At 35.4% G+C, this 24,854-nt stretch overlaps 1 protein-coding gene across 4 annotated transcripts in view; it reads left to right on the top strand.

Annotated features, from left to right (window-relative positions):
* The window catches only part of APOOL (apolipoprotein O like), a 91,793-nt gene that overhangs the window by 26,779 nt on the left and 40,160 nt on the right, over positions 1-24,854 (top strand). For 3 of the 4 annotated variants that reach the window (XM_082447450.1, XM_082447453.1, XM_082447452.1), the window contains exon 2: positions 8,361-8,465. In XM_082447450.1, coding sequence (XP_082303576.1) covers positions 8,361-8,465 — 105 coding nt within the window. Of the gene's footprint in view, positions 1-960; positions 980-8,360; positions 8,466-24,854 lie in introns of those variants that run through there. The other variant, XM_082447451.1, reaches the window with a different exon arrangement.

Raw genomic sequence — 24,854 nt, forward strand, 5'->3', positions numbered from 1 at the left:
GAAAGCAGCCTTGTGTTTATAGTACAAGTAACAGGTTTCATAATTTTTCCCAGGTGGTACTTTTTTGGTTTTGTTTTTAGCAAAAATGTCAGTTCAGGGCTAAGGGGAAAATAAGCAATTTCATGATTTGACAGTTTTCATGTCAAATAAGCCAACAAATGTTTCTCTAATAGATTTTGGGTTTATTTGTAGACTTTTGATGACCATTAATAAATTAAACCATGTTTGTATTTCATAAGCCTTGTGTTTCATACCATAACAAATTTCAGGTGAGAGACCTGTTTAAGGCATAAATCTGGCTTATTCCAAGAGTAAACCTATGGAATAATATATAATAATGTATAAACAGAGAGGTTATCCTCTTTTATTTTTTATTGAAGTATAGTTGATGTATAATATTATATAAATTACAGGTGAACAGTATAGTGATTCACAACTTTTAAAGGTCATGTCCCATTTATAGTTATAAAATGCTATATTCCCTGTGTTGTACAATATATCCTTGTAGCTTATTTTATACCTACTAGTTTGTACCTCTTAATCCCCTACCCCTGTATAGCCACTTCCCCTCCCTCTCCCCACTGGTAACCACTGGTTTGTTCTCTATATCCGTGAGTCTGCTTCTTTTTTGTTATATTCACTAGTTTGTTATATTTTTTAGATTCCACATGTAAGTGATATTTGTCTTTCTCTCTCTGACTTATTTCACTTAGCATAATGTCCTCCAAGTCTATCTATGTTGCTGCAAATGGCAAATTTTCATTCTTTTTTATGGCTGAGTAATATTCCATTGTGTGTGTGTGTATACATACCACATCTTCTTTATCCATCTATCTGTTGATGGACACTTAGGTTGCTCCCATATCTTGGCAATTGTAAATAGTGATGCTGTATGAACATTGGGTGCATGTATATTTTCAAATTAGTGTTTTTATTTTTTTCAGGTATATACCCAGGAGTGGAATTGTTGGGTCATATGGTAATTCTATTTTTAGTTTTTTTGAGAAGGCTCTGTACTGATTTCCACAGTGGCTGCACCACTTTACATTTCCACCAACAGTGTACAAGGGTTCCCTTTCAGAGAGGTTATCTTGGATATACTAATTATTATCCCCAGCTCTCAGTTTTAACACTTCAGGAAAGTGGTAATGATCTGTAGGCCAAATGAAAATCTAAAGAATGGATAAAGATGATATGATTACTTCATATTTTAAACCTTACATCTTACATTTGTCCAAGGATAGGTTACTTTGACCTGATGATTTGCTATCATTAATTTATACTAAAACATGTACTTGATACAAGGCTGGAGTAAAGTAGCTACAACACTGCTAAGATTTAGTCCTTGTCTTTAAGGAAAATGCCCTTGGAAGTAGTACAGGAGACACAGTATTATAGGTTTGTTTTCATGATTTTATGAGACTGTTTTCTGATTTATACATTTAGACCATCTTTTAGAACCATTCCTATAAAAGGATAAAATTTCTCATTTTCCTATTTTCCTTTTACTTTCTTGAAAATGTAATGCCATTATATTCTTCTACAGTGGTATAAACAGTGTCCAGTTCTTTCTTCTGCTGTTTTCAGGTTAGCATATATGCCCTGAATGGATGGATATAGAGTTAAAACTGGTATGTTTGAAAGCAAAAATCATATAAATCATTTTCTTTTCTTATTGAATAAATTTGACATGTAATGTTGTGTAAGTTTAAGGTGTACAGTGTGTTACTTTTATACATTTATATGTTATAATATGACTGCTATTATAATAATATTTATCAAATTACATAATTACAGTACAATATTGTCTATATTGTGCATTAGATCTCTGTGGCTTATTTACTACTTATAAGTTTGTACCCTTAAACCCCATCAATCTTATTCCCCTCCCCCACTTCCCTTAGTAACCATCATTTTACTCTCTGGTTTTTACAGGTTTGACTTTTTTAGATTTCATATATAAGTGACATCATCCTGTACTTTTGCTTCTCTGACTTATCTGGCTTAGTAGAATGTGCTCAAAGTCCATCCATGTTGTTGCAAATGGTATGATATCCTCCTTTCTCATGGATGAATAATATTCCATTTTGTACATGTACACATCTTTTTTATCCATTCATCCATTGGTGGGTTTTTGGATTGTTTCCGTATCTTGGCTGTTGTGAATAATGCTGTGATAAACATAAGAGTGTATATATCTCATCAAAATCTTTTTTTTATTAATTAATTATTTTTTTTTATTTTTGGCTGCATTGGGTCTTCGTTGTGGCATGCAGGATCTTCTTTGAGGCATGGGAGATCTTTGTTGTGGCGTGTGGGCTTCTCTCTAGTTGTGGCGTGTGGGTTTTCTCTCTCTAGTTGTGGAGCGTGGGCTCTGTAGTTTGCGGCACGGGGGCTGTCTAGTTGATGTCCGCGAGTTCAGTAGTTGTGGCCTGCGGGCTTAGTTGCCCTGTGGCATGTGAGATCTTAGTTCCCCGACCAGGGATCAAACCCGCGTCCCCTGCATTGGAGGGCAGATTCTTTACTACTGAACCACCAGGGAAGTCCCCTCATCAAAATCTTAATCTCTTCTTTTTGATAGAATCATAAGAAAATCCTAAAGGTTGGAGCTCTAAGGCAGTGCTGTCCAGTAAAACTTTCTTCAATGGTGAAAATGTTCTATTTCTATGCCGTCCAGTATGGTACCCACTGGAGTCACATGTATCTACTGAGGCCTTGAAATGTGGCTAAGGGAATGAAGTGGCCTTATTTTTCCAGCTCTCATACTGTGAACAAGTGTCCCTTTTGTGGTAAATAGTGCTAAGTGTTTTCACTTTTTTTTTTTTTGGAAAAACTGAATTTTTAATTTTTAAATTTTCATTAATTGAAACATAAATTTAAATAACACATGTAGATATCGTCTACCTTATTGGATAGTGCAATTCTAAGGCCCTAAGAGATTATCTGCTCAAGGTCTTTCATTTTACAAATAAAGACGCTTTGGCCCAGAGAGATGACATGACTAACTAGAGATTACATAGTTGTTCAAGAACAGAGCTGGGACTAAATACAGGTGTCTTGATGGCCAAGTCAGTGGTATTACTAAATCACTTTGAAATTTTAAGTTGCTAATCAAATTGGAATTATTACTTTTATTCCATTTATTGTGTTTAGTAGTAATTACCCATTTTTCCTATCCTTTCTACTGCTTCCTCTCCTTCACACACACTTACATTATCTCCATTAAAAAAATGGTGTCTTTTTCAGCTCGGTGCTTTGTGACCACCTAGAGGGGTGGGATAGGAAGGGTGGGAGGGAGGGAGATGCAAGAGGGAAGAGATATGGGGACATATGTGTACGTATAACTGATTCACTTTGTTATAAAGCAGAAACTAACACACCATTGTAAAGCAATTATACTCCAATAAAGATGTTAAGAAAAAAAAATGGTGTCTTTAGGAAGAAGTTTTTGTTTTTTATTTTTTTTAGGAAAAAGTTTTAAAATTCATTTATTTAATTAAGTAGGAGGTAATTTTTAGTTGTGTATGTTTTTAAATGACTTTTAAATTCTTGAAATTCCCTCTGTGGTCTTCACATTTAAGATGTTCGATGTGAGTAGAAGTGTGATTCTGATTATATAATCTAGAGTATTATTTTAATATAAGGTAATTATTTGTTGGTGACTTTCCTTCTGGTTTTTAGAGAAACAAAATGGCAATATCTTATCTGTAGTAAATTATATACTTGGAAATTATCACTGAACTTTAGAATCATGCATTGTCAAAATTAGAAGGAAGTGTAGACATTTTGTAGTGCAGCTTCCTTTCACAAATGGGCAATCTGACACACAGTGAGGGGGAATTAACTTGTAAAAGGTGACATAGTGAATTATTAGCAGAGCGCAGACTAGAACACAGCTTTTCCAATTCACAGCCTGGTGTTCTTTCCACTGTATCACTACTTCCTCTCAGATCTTCACACGTAAACAACTCAAAAGGCACTACAGCATACAAAGTTCTGTTAAGCTGCTGATGGCTGTACTGAACTTTGATGACTAATCTCAACTTGTCACAACTCATTGGGTGCTGGAAATAGACTCACCAAGTTCTTGAGCCAAATATTTTAAAGCAGTTTACACTTGCAATATTGCAAGCACAATTGAATTTTCTTACAAATCTCAACTTGAAGGTCTACCTGGCTGTTTGTGTGGGGTACTTTGTTGCATAGCTATATTCCAATACACCATGGTGTCTTTTAATGTATTTCTCCATCTTCTATATTTCCTGTATCATGATAATATAAGATAATCAACTGATAAATCTTATTCTAATTCAGAACTACAGCATCTTGCTTTAACTTCATTAATCTTACATCTTTCTCCCACACTGAAAATCCCAATCTTTAAAATGCCAGCATATTTAAATGTCTCCTTGTATAACATACACAGAGCAGGTTCATAATAAAATACCAAAACTGCCACTAACAATATGATTATTAAGTTTTAAGGTTTGTTTCTTTGTTGATGTTCTCTTTGTCCTTTGGGTGTAGCCCAATTACTGGTTGTAAGTTCATTTTGAATTGTTCCTGTCTGTGTGATCATTGCCTCAACATTGTTTATTTCATTTTCCTCTTAGTTTTTAGGGCTTACCTTTCTAAATTTCAGTTTTGTTTTATACTTATCACAGGACTCTTGATTTAATAAAATAGCATTTACTACATGATAATATATCTCTAAAGCAGAATTAATGATTAGGACTGATTTTAGATTAGCCTATAATAATTATATGCTCCTTCTTACAAAATAAGTAACAAAAATTCTTATAGAAGAGAACTTTAAATTTCAATTCTGTTAGTAAAGAAGAGAAAACAGATATGTTTATACTCCCAAGTAAAGTTGGACCAGTTAATTCTCTGCCTTATTTTTCCAGCTCTCATACTGTGAACAAGTGTCCCTTTTGTGGTAAATAGTGCTAAGTGTTTTCATTTTTTTTTTTTTTTTTGGAAATGCTGCTATTTGAAATGGCTCCATGCATAGTACAGAAGTGCTATCTAGTGTTCTTAAGTGCAAGAAAGCTGTGATACGCCTTAGGGAGAAAATATGTATGTTGGATAAACTTCATCGTGGCATGAGTTATAGTGCTGTTGGCTGTGAGTTCAATGTTACTGAATCAACAATATATAGTAAACAAGGTGTCTTTAAACAGAAACACATATAAAACAAGGTTATGTACTGATCAGTTGATGAAAATGTAACCAGAGGTTCACAAGAAATTAACCCTGTGTTTTCCCTAGGAGTAGTGTTCATTATTCCCTAAATCAGTGTTCATGGCTACTTTATGGAATATAACTACTGCAAATAATGTGAATCAACTATATTTTGATTACAGAAGTACTTGGAAGGGTTGAGTCTCATGGGGGAGTTAACTGATGCTCATCTTCAGTCTTGCTATTTGTAAATCTCTATATGATAGAATTCTGTTCTAGGGCCTGTTTGTTATCTTTAATAGGAAGGTAATTGATTTTAAACAAGACATAATTTTGAATTGACAAGTCATTATTTTGAAGTTACAAATAATTTTAACTCAAGGTCTTACCTTGTTAAAACTAGGATTGCCTCTGCCCAATTTTAATACTATTTAACTAACAGCCTATGAGCCTGTAAATTTTATAATACCCCCAAGCTCTGATGTTCTTTAAATACCTTATTTTATTTTCTAAATTAGGCATTAGCAACTGTTTTTTCTATAAAGGGGCAGATAGTAAATATGTTAGACTTGTAGGACACAAAAGGTCACATATTCTTCTTTGTTTTCTGTTTGTTTATTTTGTTTTTATAAATTTTTAAATATGTTTAAAAAAAAAAACATTTTTAGCTCAGAGTCCAGACCAGATTTATCCCAGATCTGTAGTTTACCAATCCATATTCTAATTTTTTCAGTGTGGTATATAATCAGCTGTCTCTCTGGGTAGTGATGCCTTTTTCATCAGTATAACCTGTGTTTTGAAAAGACCTGAGTGTGCCAATCTGCCTCTTTTCTTTTGATCAAAGTCTTGGCCTTTTTTGTTTAGAGGCAATAAGTATGCTATGTTTTTTATTGTTATTATGGCCCTCACTAGAGCCTGATTAACATCAAATACATGTGAGAAGAAAAATGGGGAGTAAGCACCACCACTTAACATCTTTATTCAGCAATCAGAAAGAATGGGGAGCTAGAATTAATTGCCCATTTACCAAGTGCAAGCCATTTTTATGTAATTCTTTAATCCTCAAGATAATCATAAAAAGGAAGGCATTCCCATTTCTTTTCAGATATATAACCTGAGACTCTTAAGATAGCGCTGTCCAGTAGAAATTTCTTCAGTGATGGAAATATTGTATATCTGTGCCCTACATTATGGCTGTTGAGCACTTGAAATGGGGCTAATGTGACTAAGGAACTAAATTTTAAATTTTATTTATTTTTAATAAATTTAAATTTAAATAACCATATGCATCTAGTAATTACCATATTGGGCAGCATAATTCTTAAGAGCTTAGGTAACTTGCCCAGATTTAGATAGTAAGTTCCACAACTTGAGTTCAAAACCAGGTCTGTGCAACTCCTAAGCTTATGTTTTTACCATTATGCCACACTGCCTTATTAATAAAAGTCAAGGTGGATGGACCCTGCCCTACAGAGTAGAAAATGTAGCAAAGATACTTAAGCATTTTTCAAGGTATACTGTATTAACTTTTTAGGCCACTAGTTCAATTAGTCAGTACACACTCTGGAGCAATCGATCATAATTATTAAATAATACCTATGAATTTATTTTATAGTCTACATACTATTATTTTTCCATTATGTGAAATAAAATGACTATACTAAGAACATAGGATATTGAAATTTTTTCAGATATTAGCATACTTCAAAAGTTCTATCTAGGGAGTAAGGTCTACTCTGGTATTTTTAAAATAGGTTTTAAATATTGTAAGAATTGACATGCTTCAAATAATCACTTCAGAGCTTTATTGAAAATTATTTTCAGGTGCACGGGAGAACATCCGTTGCTGGCATCCATTTTAATATGTTTTTTATTGATACCCGACATTAGATACTGAGTGGAAATCTTATTTAATTAGTGAATACCAACTGTGTGTAAGAAATCAGAAGTGATGCCTTTTGGAAGGCAGGCCTAGATAAATTGTTCTGTGATGCTGACATATGTACTAGAGGGAGGCTTGAAGGGGGAAAAACAGTGAACACAATTTCTTTTATTAGTGTTGAGTCTTCATTTTACCCTATATTTCTGGAGTCTCAATCTAAATCAGAATCATGCCTAGTTTAAACAGGAAATTGCTTAACTAGTGCCTGTAGCTTCCCGTATTCTGCCCAGAAAATATTGAAAAATATGTCAGAAATGAAGTGCAGACACTATCACTGTTATCCGATAACATTTGGAATCCTTTGGCCAGTGTTTCTTCCAGTTCTTGAACAATTCCACTTATGTGTAAGCCAGAGAGACCTCTTCCCTCTGGATGTCTTTGGTCAATTTCAGCAGGCCTCCTTCTGAGTCTAAAGAATCAAGCCCTTAAAATAGTCATTCCCTGGAAAGCTTTTCATTTGGCCTTGTTGAATGAATAATCTTTAGGAATTATTCTGGTACCTGGATAAACACCGGAATGCCTTGTTCTTAGAGCCAGTAATTTTCCTGCATTCTTAATTCAAATCAAGTTATATCTAAAACTAAGGTCACTTTTGGCTTTAGATCAAGCATGAAATAGGTAAAAAGGAATATGTTAGTTAGGGGCATAAGATTTGTAATGGTAGGAAGTTATTTTTATAAATAATGTAATTATAAAATTTATTTCAAGATACAACCTGAATCACCCAGTACTCCAGATCACCCTTATCCTTTACTTTCTCTATAGCATTTATCGATTGTAATATACCGTATAATATATGTATTGTGCTTATCTCCTGCCTCTTCTCCACTAGAATGTCAGCTCCATGAGAGCAAGGATCTTTGTTTTGTTCCCTGATGGGTCTGGCATATAGTAATTGCTCAATAAATATTTGTGGACTGAGTGAATATCATAATCTATATCTCACTTTATCCCTCAAAATTTATATTCACTTCTAACTGGTAATTATCATATTGCTATATTACATATGAAGTAGATAGTTAACAAATTGGTAAAAATAAGACTCTACCATCTACCATGAGAAAAGAATTTTATGAATTATATCCTAAAAATGTATGAATAATTTGGAGTGCTTGAGTTTTTAATAAATTTAAATGAAACCAATAGTGTTCCTCAGATGCCCCCCAAAATTTATCAGGAAATAGAGGGTGGGAAGCTCTCAATTAAAAATACCTTTTTGTTATATCTTTCTCAGATGGGAAAGCTGACAACCATGCCAGCAGCTCTAATATGTGCATCTATAAGTGTGCATGCGGCCAAAGAAGAGGAGTCCAGAAAGCGTCTAGTGAAACCAGAGCAGGTAACTTGCCTACAAAAGTTTGAATTTTGTATAACAGAAATATGATGTAAAAGCTGTGAGGTTGGTTTGATTGTTAGCTGTATTCATCAAAAACGTCTTTGAAGTATTTGTTAGGCACGTTTTTTAAGTTGTGAGAAATAGTTACAAGGTGTCTCAAAGTAAACACTATTATATTTAACCCAAACATCTAAAATCCTAACTCCAATGAAAAACAATTGGTGATTTCTCTTAACAAATAATCGATGAGTAGTACAGGGTTTTAGTTCTTCTAAGCAGTCTGACTTCTCTTTCTTAAAAAGTTTATACAGGTACACCTGATATTTGGAAGCCTTAGTTTAAGAAATTCATTAAGATCTCAGTTTTGAAAGTAATCTTAGATGTTTTCTAGTTCAGTCTTCACTGTGGTACTGTAGTCCCCTCTACAGTAGGTAGGCTAACTGACTGTTTTCTTCTACATGAATAAAACTCTGGATAAAGGAACCTAAGGCAGTCCATTCCATATTCTGGCAGCTCTCATTCAACTTAAGGTCCTTTCTTATGTCAAACACAAACCTGTCTCATAATTATAAGTTCTACCCATTGGCCCTGTATCTCTTGCATTGGTGCCATACAGAACAATTCTCATCTCTCTTCCACAAAACAACTCTTCAGATGTCAGTTACACTTTAAGTAGTTTTGCTTCCTGGATAAGTGTATTAGTAGTTTAACCATTCCTCATATGTCATAGCTTTGAGTTCCTTCACTTTCATGATCATTCTCTGCCAAACATGTTCAGGATGGTTAGTGTTTTCTTCGGGTGTAAGTATTTTGACTACTGCAGGATAGAGTCAGACTCTGACTTCTCTTGTTCTAGATAATATATTTCTGTTAAAGCTGCCAAAGATCACATTTGTTTTTATATTTATTTTTGTTTTGAGTCATCACAATCAACCTTGCTTATAATCAGCCTTTGACCATGATATAGTGATTGTGCAGTTCTCTAAAATTCATTAAACTTTTTTACATGGGCCACTGGTAAGCTATGTCTTTTCTCAGTCTGTACTTAGGCATATAGACTTTTTGGACTTAGTTACAGGTACATTTATGTCTTTTTAACTTTTATCTTGTTGATCTAATCTATCATGCCAGCCTATTGGTATCTCATTGTAGTAACTGATTCTATTCACCGTTGTACTTTTCATCTTTTCTAGCCTCAAGTTATTCTTGAATTTACCTACATGCTTAGAAATATATACTCGAGTCAGACAGGCCTGAAACTGAATCCTGACCCCACCACTGACTAGTTGGATGGCATTGGACAGAATTCTTAACAGTGGCATAAATATTCTGTGTATGAATATACCATTTTCAAGTGTACAATTTTCATAAATTTTTGGAAATTTAACATATTTCCAATTATTTTGCTAATGTAATCAATGCTTTGTCGAAACACCTTGTACATAAATCTTTATGTACATCTATAACTGTTTCCTTAGAATAAATTTCTAGAAATGGAATTGTAAGTCAGAAGGCATGAAAAATATCAATGTATTGCCAAACTGACATACATAAAGGTGGTATTTATTCATTTATTAAACAAAAAAATATTTCCTGAACTTTTCTTATATATGTTTGAGGCATATACGAAGCACTGGGTAAAGTTTTATTAATTTTCATTAGCAGTCTAGAATAGCTTCACTCTCTTATATACTTGCTGACTCTCAGTATTTTTTCTCCTTTTTATTAGTCTTAGAGAGATGATGTTTTTAAGCCTACCTTGACACGCCTATCTTTGGAAAGCTCAAAATCTAGATTGGATAATAAGTAACTAGCATTTGTCCCTAATAGCTGAATTTACATATTTCTGAATTTTAAAATAAATGTTTGCTCTTTACTATATTATGGAATAAACAGGATTTCTTGGTATTTATTGTATTCCCCAGTACATTTTAAATAGAATTCAATTGAATTACTTATTAAATAAACTTGCCAGCTGAGTGCTAGGGACTATTCACATAATCAGGATTCAGTCCTTGAGAAACTTAGAACTGCTGAAGGAATGAAAATGTGATTTGCATGAACTATTCCCAGGTACTTTTATTGTGTAAAGTGAGTTATGCCTTTGTTTAAATCTATTTACAATAAGTCTGTACTAAGCCAAAATGCTTTATGAATGTGGTGTTCTGGTTAATTGACTCTTCTGGTAAACTTGTGGCTAATGAGAAGATCCTTTTTCAGTTTAACTCTCTTGTTAAACATCTTTTTCAACTGTACCAATATACTCCTGCCTTATTAATTATGATGTCGTGAATGTAATTAAATCTCTCTTTATTTGAAAACTCTGCAGAGCTGTGGGGTGACCCTTTTCTTAAACCATAAAATTCGCAGTATTCAGACTAAAATGACTGGAGGTTGGGCTGTGTGTATACAGTCAGCCATAGACATTACCGGATGTTTCTTTTTAAAGTATTTCTATAATGTGAGTTTGACTTATTTTCTTGTCATTTGCTTGTTTTCGGCAAAAAATAACAGAGAAGAAATATTGATTTGAGAGTTCTAGTTACTTTCGTTCAATTTAATTTAAATGTTGTTTTATAGTTTACTAAATCTAATCTTAATTTCTAATTGAATACAAACAAGTTGTATTTATACAATACAATAAATGGCATTTAAGCCCAGGGCCTCCAATCCAGGATGAGAATATTCATTTAAAGTGTACAGCTTGATGTTTTGACATACGTATACATTGTGAAATGATCACCACAATCAAGCTAATTAACATATCTGTCACCTCATATAGTTACCATTTTTTTGTGTATGTGGTGAGAACACTTAAGATCCACCCTCTTAGCAAATTTTAAGTATACAATACAACATTATTAACCATAGTCACCATGATATACATTAGATCTCTGGAACTTAATCTTCTTGCATAACTGAAACTTTGTAGTCTTTGGCAAACACCTCCCCATTTTCCCCTCTACCTTACCCCACACCGGTAACCAGTATTCTTCTCTCTGCTTTTGAGTCTATTTTAGATTATACATATAAGTGAGATCATACAGTATTTCTCTTCTGAGTCTGCCTTATTTCACTTAGTATAATGTCCTCCAGGTTCAGCCATGTTGTCAAAAATGGGAGGATATCCTTTTTATTCCATTGTATGTATGTGTATGCATGTGTGTGTATACACACACATGCACACATATATGTATATACATTTTTAAACCATGAAATTTGCAGTATTCAGTATTAACACGCACACACACGTATACACACACCATATTTTCTTTATCCATTCATCTGTTGATGGACATTTAGGTTGTTTCCATATCTTGGCTATTTGAATAATGCTGCAGTGAACATGGGAGGTGCAAGTATCTCTTCAAGATCCAGATTTCATTTTCTTTGGATATATTCCCAGAAGTGGGATTACTGGATCATATGGTAGTTCTATTTTTGAGTTTTTGAGGAACCTCCATACTGTTTTCCATAATAGCTATACCAATTTACATTCCTACCAACAGTGTTTAAGGGTTCTCTTTTCTCCACATCCTTGCCAACACTAATCTCTTGACGTTTTGCCATCCAACAGTTGTGAGGTGATATATCATTGTGGTTTTGATTTGTACTTCCCTGATGATTAGTGATGCTGAGCACCTTTTCATATACCTGTTGGCCATTTTTATGTCTTCTTTTGAGAAATGTCTATTACTGTTCTTTGCCCATTTTTTAGTCAGTTATTTTTTTGCTGTTGAGTTGTATGAGTTCCTTATATGTTTTGGATGTTAACCCTTATCAGATAAATGGTTTGCAAATATTTTCTACCATTCTATAGGTTGCCTCTGTTAATTGTTTCCTTTGCTGTACAGAAGCTTTTTATGATGTTGTCCCCCTTGTTTATTTTTGCTTTTGTTGTCTGTGCTTTTGGGGTCATTGCTAAGACCAATGTCAAGAAGTTTTTACACTGTGCTTTCTTTTAGTAGTTTTACATTTCAGTTTTTACATTTAAGTCTTTAATCTATATTGAGTTGATATTTTATATGGTGTGAGATGCGAAATTAAGATCCAATTTCATTCTTCTGCATCTAGATACCCAGTTCTCCCAGCACCATTTATTGAAATGACTATCCTTTTCCTACTGTGTTCTTGGCACCCTTGTCAAAGATCAGTTGGCCATAAATGCATGGGTTTATTTCTCTGTAATCTGTTCTGTTACATTGGTCTATGTGTGTTTTTATGCCAATACAATACTGTTTGGATTACTGTAACTTTGTAATATATTTTGAAACCAGGATGTGTGATACCTCCAGCTTTGTTCTTGCTCAAGACTTGCTTTGGCTATTCAGGGTCTTTTTTGTTTCCATATAAAATTTAGGATTTTTCTTCTGTTTCTGTAAAGAATGCTATTGGGATTTTAATAGGGATTGCATTTAATGTGTAGATCACTTTGGGTAGAATGGACATTTTAACAATATTAATTCTTCCAATCCATGAACATGGGGTGTCTTTACATTTTTGTGTCTTTAATTTCCTTCATTAGTTTTTTTATAATTTTCAGTGCACAAGTCTTTCACCTCTGGTTGAGTATATTCTCAACTGTTTCATTCTTTTTATTGCTATTGGAAATGGAATTGTTTTCTTAATTTTTTTCGGATAGTTCATTGTTAGTGTATAGAAACACAACTGATTTTTTGTATGTTGATTTTATATCCTGCAGCTTTACTGAATTTGTTTATTAATTCTAATAGTTTGTGGTTGTTGTTAGAGTTTTCTACATATATGATTGTGTCTTCTGCAGATATTTAACTTCTTCCTTTCTGATTTGAATTCCTTATATTTATTTTTCTTGTCTAGTTGCTCTGGCTAGGACTTCCAATACTATGTTAAACGGAAGTTTCAGATGTGGACATCCTTGACTTGTACCGGATTTAGAGAATAAGTTTTCAGTTTTTCCCAACTGATTATGATGTTAGCTGTGGGCTTTTCATATATGATGTTTATTGAGTTAAGTTCCTTCTATACCGAGAGCTTTTTCTCATGAATGGATTTTGAATTTTGTAAAATGCTTTTTCTGTATCTATTGAGGTGATCACAAATGTGGTTTTCATCTTTTATTCTGTTAATGTGGTGTGTCACATTGATACACATATGGTGAATCATCCTTGCATCTGAGGGATACAGTCCTCTTGTTCCTGTTGTATAATCCTGTTAATATGCTGTTGAATTTAGTTTGCTATTATTACTTTATTGAGGATTTTTGCATCTGTGTTCGTTAGGGATATTGGCTTGTAGTTTTCTTTTCCTGTAGTGCCTTTGTCTGGCTTTAATATCAGAGTGATACCATCAAATGAATTTGGAAGTGTTCCCTCTTCTATTTTTTGGGAGAGTTTAAGAAGAATTGGTATTCTTTGAATGTCTAATTCACCCATGAAGCTATCTGACCTTGGGTTCTTCTTTGTTGAGGGGTTTTTGATTACTGATTCAATCTCCTTATTGGTTATTGGTCTGTTCAGGCTTTCTATTTCTTCGTGATTCAGTCTTGGTAAGTTGTTAGTTTCTAGGAATTTATCAATTTCTTCTAAGTTATCCAATTGTTGTCATATACTTATTCATAATAATCCTTTATTATCCTTTTTGTTTCTGAGGCATCCACTATAATGTCTTATCTTTCCTTTCTAATTTTATTTATTTGAATCTACTCTTTTTTTATTAGTCTAGCTAAGAGTTTGTCAATTTTGTTTACCATTTCAATAAATACTTTTATCATAAACCTTTCAAGTGTGCTTGAATGCCCATATCTAAGAAGGAAAATACTTTAAAGCACTGGTTCTTAACCATTTTGACCCCTTTGAGAATCTGACGAAAACTTTGGATGCTCTTCCTAGAAAAGTACATATACAAAATTTTGCTTACAGTAGACCACAAATAACAAACCTGTTCTTTAAACTGTTAATCTAATTTATACTAGGGTATAAATGAAGAATCAGTAGGTTTTGACTAGGATAGAAGAGAGAACAAGAACACTTAATGACTCATAAAGTTTGGAATTGAGGAGTATGAAGAATAGAGAGGATGGGGACATAATGGACAACTGTTATCTACTTTAACACCCATGCATCCACATGCATTCTTCCTTGAGGAGTTGGGGAACTTCCTTACTTACTGTGTGCCTGCTTTTTATGCATGTAGTGCACCTTTAATATAAAATTGCACCTCTGACTTTCCTAACTACACATAGTTGCCAATGTGGTGAATTTAAATTTCAAGTATTAGTCTGGAAAGATAAGCACTTTAATCCTGGTACAGGTAGCAAAGGGTCATCTATCTAATGGTAAAAACAAGACTTTTGTGACCCATTACTGTTAAAGTTTTACCAAACCTACACTGTTTCATATTTGTTGCTGGTAGAAGATCAAATCTGAAGCTATTAATAATCTAGTTCCCTTGCTGTTGATTTGTAAACTTGATTCTCCCCAAATATGTCTTTACCAAACCTTATAGAAAGGTGCTATACCCTGAACATAAAGTAAAAAATAAGTATTTTTGAAGGAAATAAGTCTTTACCTCATTAAATTTTTCATAATTCTTTTATGTTTTATATTTGTTTTTATTAAATATGGATTAGAACCAAGAGACTGTTTAATCAGTTTATGAAAGGTATAAAAATAATAACATGATGAACAACCATATACCTACCTACCACCCAGTTTAAAGGAAAAACAAAATAAAATCCCCTGGTTCTCATCCCATTCCCTATCCATTCAGAGATAACCACTACCCTACCCTGAATTTTGATTATTGTTCCCTTTCTTAATTTTTTAACTTCACCTTATATGTCTGTATTACTAAACAATGTTTTTGGTTTTGTAAATTTTTGAGCTATATATTGATAGAAATATACTTGCATAATTTTCTACATTTTACCTTTTTTGCTCTACAAATATTTTTTTATGCTCAAATTCCTGAAATCCATCGAGATTTTTCCATGTAGCTGTAATTTATATATTTTCCCCTAATTTATAGTATTTCATCTTGTGGATAGATCCCAGTTTAATTATCCATTCTACTGCTGACAGACATTTGAGGTGTTTCCAGATTTTTGCAATTAAAATGTTGCTGTGAACATTATTGTACATATCTCTAGGTACACAATTACAATCGTTTCTCTAAATATACCTAGGAGTGGAACCACTGAGTCATACAATATGTATGATTTTCAAATTTGCTATAGTATGCCAAATTGTTTTTCAAAGTATGTCTACCAATTTACATTCCCACAAGCAGTATATAGATGTTGAGGTTGCTCCACATTCTTGCCAACACTTGATATTGTCAGACTTTAATTTGCCAAACAGTTGGAGTTGAAATGCTATCTCATTGTGGTTTTCATTTGCATTTCCATGTTATTAATGAAGTTGAACATCATTTTATATATTAGTCATTCTAGTGGTTATGTATAGGTATAACATTGTACATTTAACTTGTATTTTTCTAATGACTAATTATGTTGAGCATCTTTTCATGTGTTTATTTGCCATTCTTCTTTGGTGAAGAGTCAGTTAAAATGTTTGGCCCATTTTTATTAGGTTGTTTGTTTTGTTATTATTGAGCTTTGAAAGTTTTTTATATATTCTGGATTTTCAGCCCTATATCAGGCATGTGTTTTGCAAATATTTTCTCCCAAACTGTGGCTTATCTCTTCCTTCTGTATTACTTTTTCATTGCTTCTGTAACAAACTACCATGAAATTAGTGATTTTAAACAGCAAAATTTTATTATAGTTTCTGTTAAGTTAGAATTCTAACACAGGTACACTGGGCTAAAGTCAAGATGTTGGCAGGGTTGCATTTCTTTCTGAAGGCTGTTGAGAAAATACATTTCCTTCATTTTATCAGCTTGTAGAGACAGGCCCACTTTCCTTGGTTTGTGGCCCAATTCCTCCATTTTCAAAGCCAGGAAAAGTAGTGTAAGTCATTCTCATGTCACATCACTCTGACCATGCTTCTATAGTCACATCTTCTCCTGGCATTACCATTCCACCTCCCTCTTCTACTTTTAATGTCTTATGATTACTTTGAACCCACCCAGATAATCCAGGAAAATCTTCCTATCTTAAGGTCACCTGATTAATGTTAATTACATATGCAACCTTAACTCCACTTTGCCATTGTAACATAACATATTCATGGCTTCCATAGATTAAGACATAAATGTCTTTGGGTGGGGAATCATTGTTCTGCACACATTACCTCCTTTTAAAAGTGTCTTTTGAGGAACAGAAAATTTTAATTTTATAAATTCCAATTTATCCATTTTTGAATTTATGGATTATTATTTTGCTGTCATGTCTAAGACATTTTTGCCGGATGAAAAGTCACAAGCATTTATTCATGTTTTAGTTGTTTTTCTTTTCTTACAATTAGTTGGGTTTTAGTATATTTAGAGTTGTGCGATCATTACTGCTAATTTTATTTTTTTTTAATTTTATTGGAGTATGGTTGATTTACCATGTTGTGTTACTTTCAAGTGTACAGCAAAGTGAATCAGTTATACAGATACATACATCCACTCTTTTTTAGATTCCTTTCCCATATAGGCCATTACAGACTATTGAGTAGAGTTCTCTGTGCTGTACAGTAGGTCCTTATTGGTTACCTATTTTATATATAGTAGTGTGTATATGTCAATCCCAATCTCCCAATTTATCCCTCCCCCACCCCTTGCCCGCTGGTAACCATAAAATTGTTTTCTACATCTGTAACTCTATTTCTGTTTTGTAGATAAGTTCATTTATACCTTTTTCTAGATTCCACATATAAGTGATATCATATGATACTTGTCTTTCTTTGTCTGACTTACTTCACTCAGTATGACAATCTCCAGGTCCATCCATGTTGTTGCAAATGGCATTATTTCGTTCTTTTTAATGGCTGACTAATATTCCATTGTATATATGCACCAAATCTTCTTTATCCATTCCTCTGTTGATGGACATTTAGGTTGCTTCCATGTCCTGGCTATTGTAAATAGTGCTGCAATGAACATTGGGGTGCAGGTATCATTTTGAATTATGTTTTTCTTCAGATATACACCCAGGAGTGAGGTCGCTGGATCATATGGTAGCTCTATTTTAGTTTTTTAAAGAATCTCCCTACTGTTCTCCAGAGTGGCTATACCAATTTACATTCCCACCAATAGTGTAGGATGGTTCCCTTTGCTCCACACCCTCTCCAGCATTTATTATTTGTAGGTTTCATGATGACGGCCATTATAACCACTGTGAGGTGATACCTCATTGTAGTGTAGTTTTGATTTCCATTTCTCTAATAATTAGTGATGTTGAGCATCTTTTCATGTGCTTTTCCATATGTATGTCTTCTTTGGAAAAATACCGATTTATATCTTCCACCCATTTTTTGATTAGGGTGTTTGTCTTTTTGATATTGAGCTCCATGAACTGTTTGTATATTTTGGAGATTAATCCCTTGTTGGTTGCTTCGTTTGCAAATATTTTCTCCCATTCTGAGGGTTGTCTTTTTGTTTTGTTTATGGTTTCCTTTGCTATGCAAAAGCTTTTAAGTTTAATTAGGTCCCATTTGTTTACTTTTGTTTTTATTTTCATTACTCTAGGAGGTGGAACCAAAATGATACTGCTGTGATTTATGTCAGAGTGTTCTGCCTATATTTTTGTCTAAGAGTTTTATAGTATCTAGCCTTACATTTAGGTCTTTAATACATTCTGAGTTTATTTTTGTGTATGGTGTTAGGGAGTGTTCTAATTTCATTTGTTTACATGTAGCTGTCCAGTCTTCCCAGCACCACTTATTGAAGAGACTGTCTTTCCTCCATTGTGTATTCTTGCCTCCTTTATCATAGATTAGGTGACGATAGGTGCATGGGTTTATCTCGCAGCTTTCTATCCTGTTCCACTGATCTATACTTCTGTTTTTGTGCCAGTACCATATTGTCTTGATTACTGTAGCTTTGTAGTATAGTCTGAAGTCAGGGAGCCTGATTCCTCCAGCTCCATTTTTCGTTCTCAAGATTGCTTTTGCTATTCGGGGTCTTTTGTGTTTCCATACAAATTGCAAAATTTTTTGTTCTAGTTCTGTGAAAAATGCCCTTGGTAATTTGATAAGGATTGCATTGAATCTGTAGATTGCTTTGGGTAGTATAGTCATTTCCCAATATTCATTCCTCCATTCCAGGAACATGGTCTATCTCTCCATCAGTTTGTGTCATCTTTTATTTCTTTCATCAGTTTCTTATAGTTTTCTAAGTACAGGTCTTTTGCCTCCTTAGGTAGGTTTATTCCTAGGTATTTTATTTTTTCTGATGCAATGATAAATGGGATTGTTTCTTTAATTTCTCTTTCTGAACTTTCATTGTTAGTGTGTAGGAATGCAAGAGATTTCTGTATATTAATTTTGTATCCTGCAACTTTACCACATTCATTGATGAACTCTAGTAGTTTTCTGGTAGCATCTTTAGGGTTTTCTATGTATAAAATCCTATCATCTCCAGAGATAGTTTTACTTCTTCTTTTCCAATTCAGATTCTTTTTGTTTCTTTTTCTTCTCTGATTGCCATGGCTAGGTCTTCCAAAACTATGTTGAATGAAAGCGAGAGTGGACATCCTGTCTTGTTCCTGATCTTAGAGGAAATGCTTTCAGTTTTTCACCATTGAGAATGATGTTTGCTGTGAGTTTGTCATGTATGGCCTTTATTATATTGAGGTAGGTTCCCTCTATGCCCACTTTCTGGAGAGTTTTTATCATAAATGGGTGTTAAATTTTGTCAAAAGCTTTTTCTGCATCTATTGAGTTGATCATATGTTTTTTCTTCTTCAATTTGTTAATAGGGTGCATCACGTTGATTGATTTGCGTGTGTTGAAGAATCCTTGCATCCCTGGATAAAGTCGGATAAATCCGACTTGATCATGGTGTATAATCTTTTTAATGTGTGGTTGGATTCGGTTTGGTAGTATTTTCTTGAGGATTTTTGCATCTATGTTCATCAGTGATATTGGCCTTGTAATTTTCTTTTTTTGTGATACTGTTTTTGGTTTTGGTATCAGGGTGGTGGTGGCCTTGTAGAAGGAGCTTGGGTATGTTCCTTCCTCTAATTTTTTGGAAGAGTTTCAGAGGAGTAGGTGTTAAGTCTTCTCTAGATGTTTGATAGAATTCACCTGTGAAGCTATCAGGTCCTGGACTTTTGTTTGTTGGAAGATACTTAATCACAGTTTCAATTTCAGTACTTGTGATTGGTCTTTTCATATTTTCTATTTCTTCCTTGTTCAGTCTTGGAAGGTTGTACCTTTCTAAGAATTTGTCCATTTCTTCTAGGTTGTCCATTTTATTGGCATATAGTTGCTTGTAGTAGTCTCATGGTCCTTTGTATTTCTGTGCTGTCAGTTGTAACTTCTCCTTTTTCATTTCTAATTTTATTGATTTGAGTCCTCTCTCTTTTTTTCTTGATTAGTCTGGCTAAAGGTTTATCAATTTTGTTTATCTCTTCAAAGAACAAGCCTTTAGTTTCATTGATCTTTGTTTTCTTCATCTCTATTTCATTTATTTCTCCTCTGATCTTTATGATTTCTTTCCTTCTACTAACTTCAGGTTTTGTTTCTTCTCCTTTCTTTAGTTGCTTTAGGTGTAAGGACAGATTGTTTATTTGAGATTTTTGTTTATCTTGTTTCTTGAGATAAGATTGTATTGCTATAAACTTCCCTCTTAGAACTGCTTTTGCTGCATCCCATAGGTTTTGGGTCGTCATGTTTTCATTGTCATCTTTTTCTAGGTATTTTTTTTATTTCCTCTTTGATTTCTTCAGTCATCCATTGGTTATTTAGTAACATATTGTTTAGCCTCCACGTGTTTGTGTTTTTTACACTTTTTCCTGTAATTGATTTCTAATCTCATAGCGTTGTGGTCAGAAAAGATGCTTGATATGATTTCAGTTTTCTTAAATTTACCAAAGCTCAATTTGTGACCCATGATGTGATCTATCCTGGAGAACGTTCCTGTGCACTTGGGAAGAAAGTGTATTCTGCTGCTTTTGGACGGAATGTCTTATAAATATCAGTTAAGTCTATCTGGTCTAATGTGTCATTTAAGGCTTGTGTTTCCTTATTTATTTTCTGTCTGGATGATCTGTCCATTCATGTAAGTGGGGTGCTAAAGTCCCCCACTATTATTGTTTTACTGTTGATTTCCCCTTTTATGGCTGTTAGCCTTTGCCCTATGTATTGAGGTGCTCCTATGTTGGGTGCATATATATTTACAATTGTTATATCTTCTTCTTGGATTGATCCCTTGATCATTATGTAGTGTCCTTCCTTGTCCCTTGTAATAGTCTTTATTTTAAAGTCTGTATTGTCTGATATGAGTATTGCTACCCTAGCTTTCTTTTGATTTCCATTTGCATGGAATATCTTTTTCCATCCCCTCACTTTTAGTCTGTATGTGTCCCTAGGTTTGAAGTGGGTGTCTTGTAGACAGCCTATATACGGGTCTTGTTTGTGTATCCATTCAGCCAGTATGTGTCCTTTGGTTGAAGCTTTTAGTCCATTTACATTTAAGGTAATTATCGATATGTATGTTCCTACTGCCATTTTTTAAATTGTTTTGGGTTTGTTTTTTTGGTCTTTTTTCTTCCCTTCCTCTTTTGTTCTCTTCTCTTGTGGTTTGATGACCATCTTTAGTGTTGTGTTTGGGTTACTTATCTTTTTTGTGTGTATATCTATTGTAGATTTTTGATTTACATTTCCCATGAGGTTTTGATAAAGCAGCCTATATAGAGAAGGTTGTTTTAAGTTGGTGGTCTCTTAATTTCAAATACAATTCCCATTTCCTGCATTTGTATTCTCTTCTCACAGTTGCTCATTTTGATATCATATTTGTGTACAGATCATTTCCTGCTTTTACTGTATGTTTGCCTTTACCAGTGAGCTTTCCTGTTTGTAATTTCCCTGTTTCTAGTTGTGGCCTCTTTTTTTTTTTTACTCTGCCTAGAGAAGTTCCTTTTGCATTTGTTGTATAGCTGGTTTGGTGGTGCTGAACTCTCTTAGCTTTTGCTTGTCTGTAAAGCTTTTGATTTCTCCTTCAAATCTGACCAAGAGCCTTGCTGGGTAGAGTATTCTTGGTTGTAGGTTTTTCCCTTTCATCACTTGAAATATATCCTGCCCCTCTCTTCTGGCCTACAGAGCTTCTGCTGAAAAATCAGCTGATAACCTTCTGGGGATTCCCTTGTGTGTTATTTTTTGCTTTTTCCTTGCTGCTTTTAATATTTTTTCTTTGTATTTAATTTTTGTTAGTTTGAATAATATGTGCCTCTTTATGGTACTCCTTGGGTTTATCCGGTATGGGACTCTGCGCTTCCTGGACTTGGGTGAGTATTTCCTTTCACATGTTAGGGAAGTTTTTGACTAGAATCTCTTCAAATATTTTCTCTGGCCCTTTTTCTTCTTCTTCTTCTTCTGGGGCCCCTATAATTCGAACGTTGGTGCATTTAATGTTGTCCCAGAAGTCTCTGAGACTGTCCTCATTTCTTTTTGTTCTTTTTTCTTTATTGTGTTCTGCGGCAGTGATTTCCACCATTCTGCCTTCCAGCGCCCTTTCCTTTCTTTTGCCTCAGTTATTCTGCTATTGATTCCTTCTAGTGTATTTTTCATTTCAGTAATTGTATTTTTCATTTCTGTTTGTTTGTTCTTTAGTTCTTCTAGGTCTTTCTTAAACATTTTTGTATCTTCTTAATCTGTGCCTTCATTCTTTTTCTGAGATCTTGGATCATATTTAGTATCATTACTCTGAATTCTTTTTTAGATAGATTGCCTATCACCTCTCCATTTAGTTGTTCCTGTAGGTTTTTATCTTGCTCCTTTATCTGCAACATATTTGTCGTCTCATTTTGTCAAACTTACTGTGTTTGTGGTCTCCTTTCTGCAGGCTGCAGGATTGTAGTTCCTGTTGCTTCTGGTGTCTGCCCCCTAGTGGGTGAGCTTGGTCCTGAGGCTTGTGCTCTTATCCCCTTGATACGTGATTTGACTGGTGGTATGGTGACCAGAGCCTGCCCTGGATATTGAGAGGGCCTCCCCTTTGTTCTGTGGTTGTCACTGCCCTGTCAGGGGCAGGGTCTGCTCCCTAATTGTTGGAGTAGATGTCTCCAGATCTTAGCTATGTTTCTCATCTGCGGTGCGAAGTGGGTGGGATTGGAGCACTCCCACTGGGAGAGAAGCCAATGTGTATTCCTTCTCTGTAGCTGTTCGCCTGTGAATGTGCTCTGTTGTGTCCCCTTTCGTCCATTGTGTGGGCTCACAAAGTACACTGTTGTTGGCACTGCTCTTGGTCCCACCTTAACTGTGGGTGTGCGAGCACTTGGCCGTAGTGACTCTCAAGCATTGTTTTCACCTGGTCACTCGCACAGATCCACTGAGGTCAGGTCCCAGGACTGCAGTAGTCGTGCACCTGGACCTGCTGTGGGAACTATGGAGGCAGCTCAGACTCTGACCTGGCCCAATCCCCGCGTGTACGTGCCCACAAAGCCCACAGCTGCTAAAGCCAGACCTGTCCCAGCTACAGGAGCACTTGTCCTTTTGGATGTTTTGCAGGCACTGAATTTAGGAAGCTGTCAGTGGAGGTGTAACTCCGTGGTTCACACAGCGCGAGGAGAGATTTCAGCTCTTCTTCCTTAGTCCCACGACCCCTGGGGCTCAGCTATGGTTTCAGCCCCACCTCTGCATGTGTTCCTCCCACTGGAGTCTGCTCCAGAGGTTGCTAGAGTACACGAGCCCATCAGGCAGGAAGGAGCCAAGGCAGCAATTGGGGTTAGCAGGCCACCCTGGTGGCAGGATGCTGGGGTAGCAATTGGAACGCGCTAGCCCGTCAGGCAGCGACCGGGGCGAGCAGGTTGCCCAGGCAGGGAGGTGGGGGGGGGCAGGGAAGACGATTGCAGGGTCACATGTGCCGGCTCCGGCGGGAGCCCTCCCAAGTGCTCATGGAGGCATGGGCTGGCACTTGAGGAGAAAGGCTGCAATGGGGGCCCCACCCACTGCGCATCACTCAACACGGGCACATTGCTTCTGTGGTGGTCCTGGCTTCCTCCATGAGCATTCCTGATTGTGGAGCTCCTCACTCCTGTCCCCTCAGGCTGTCTCCTCACAGCCAGCCGCAGCCCCCTCCCCTGGTCTGCTCTCCAAATCCCATGTTCCAGCATGCAGCCCCTGTGTGCACCAGCAGACATCTGTCTCAGGCTGGGGAGTGCAGTGCTCTGGCACGGACCCTCTGTGTAGGTCTCACTGTCTTGCCTGCCACCAACCAGTTGCTGGGCTCCCTTCCAAGCTCCTGAAGCTCCCCTTCTGTCCCAGCTGATCTCCTCGCTCGTGAGGGGGCTTCCACAGACACGAGAACCTCTCCTCATCTTCAGCTCCCCACCAAGGGTGCAGGTCACAACCTGCTTCCTCTCCTCTTCCTTTTCCTTTCTTCTTTCTTTCATCCTACCTGGTTACGTGTGATCTTTCTTCTTCTTTTATGTGTCCGAGGTCCTCTGCTAGTGTTCAGCAGGTGCTCTGTGAGAATTGTTCCATTTGTAGATGTATTCTTGATGTGTTTGTGGGTAGAGATGAACTTCACGTCCTCCTACTCTTCTGCCATCTTGGAAAGCCCATTACTGCTAATTTTAGAAAAAATTCATCACTACAAAAAGAAAGCCCCTCCAAGAGAAAAAAAAAAGAAAGAAAGAAAGAAAGAAAGAAAGCCTATACCCATTGTCATCACTTCGATTTCAGTCTCTCCTAAGCCCCTGATAACCACTAATCTGCTTTCTTTCTCTGTGGATATGCCTATGCTAGACATTGCATATAAGTAGAATCATATAATATGTGGCCTTTTGTGACTGACTTCTTTCAATTACCAAAATGTTTTCAAGTTTCATCCATGTTATAGAATGTATTTGTATGTCATTTCCTTTTATTGCTGAATAATAGTTCATTCTGTAAATACAGTAGGTGTTTATCCATGTATCAACTGATGGACATTAGGGTTATTTCCACTTTGGGGCTATTATGGCTGATACTTCTATGAACTTTGTTGTGTAAGTTTTGTGTCAACATATGTTTTCATTTCTCTTGGGTATAAACCTAGGAGTGGAACTTCTGGTCCATATGGCAACTGTATCTTTAACCTTTTGAGGAACTGCCAGGCTGTTTCCAAAACAACTACACCATTTACAGTCTCACCAGCAGTGTATGAAGGTTCCAGTTTCTCCACATCTTTACCAACCCTTGTTATTGTCTCTCTTTTCTGATTATAGCAATCCTAGTAGGTGTGAAATGATACTTCATTGGAGTTTTGATTTGCATTTCCCTAATAAGTAATGATATCAAGCATTTTTTCATGTGCTTACTGGTA

The sequence above is a fragment of the Balaenoptera physalus genome (assembly GCF_965194825.1).
Source record: "Balaenoptera physalus genome assembly, chromosome: X".
Lineage (NCBI taxonomy): Eukaryota > Metazoa > Chordata > Mammalia > Artiodactyla > Balaenopteridae > Balaenoptera > Balaenoptera physalus.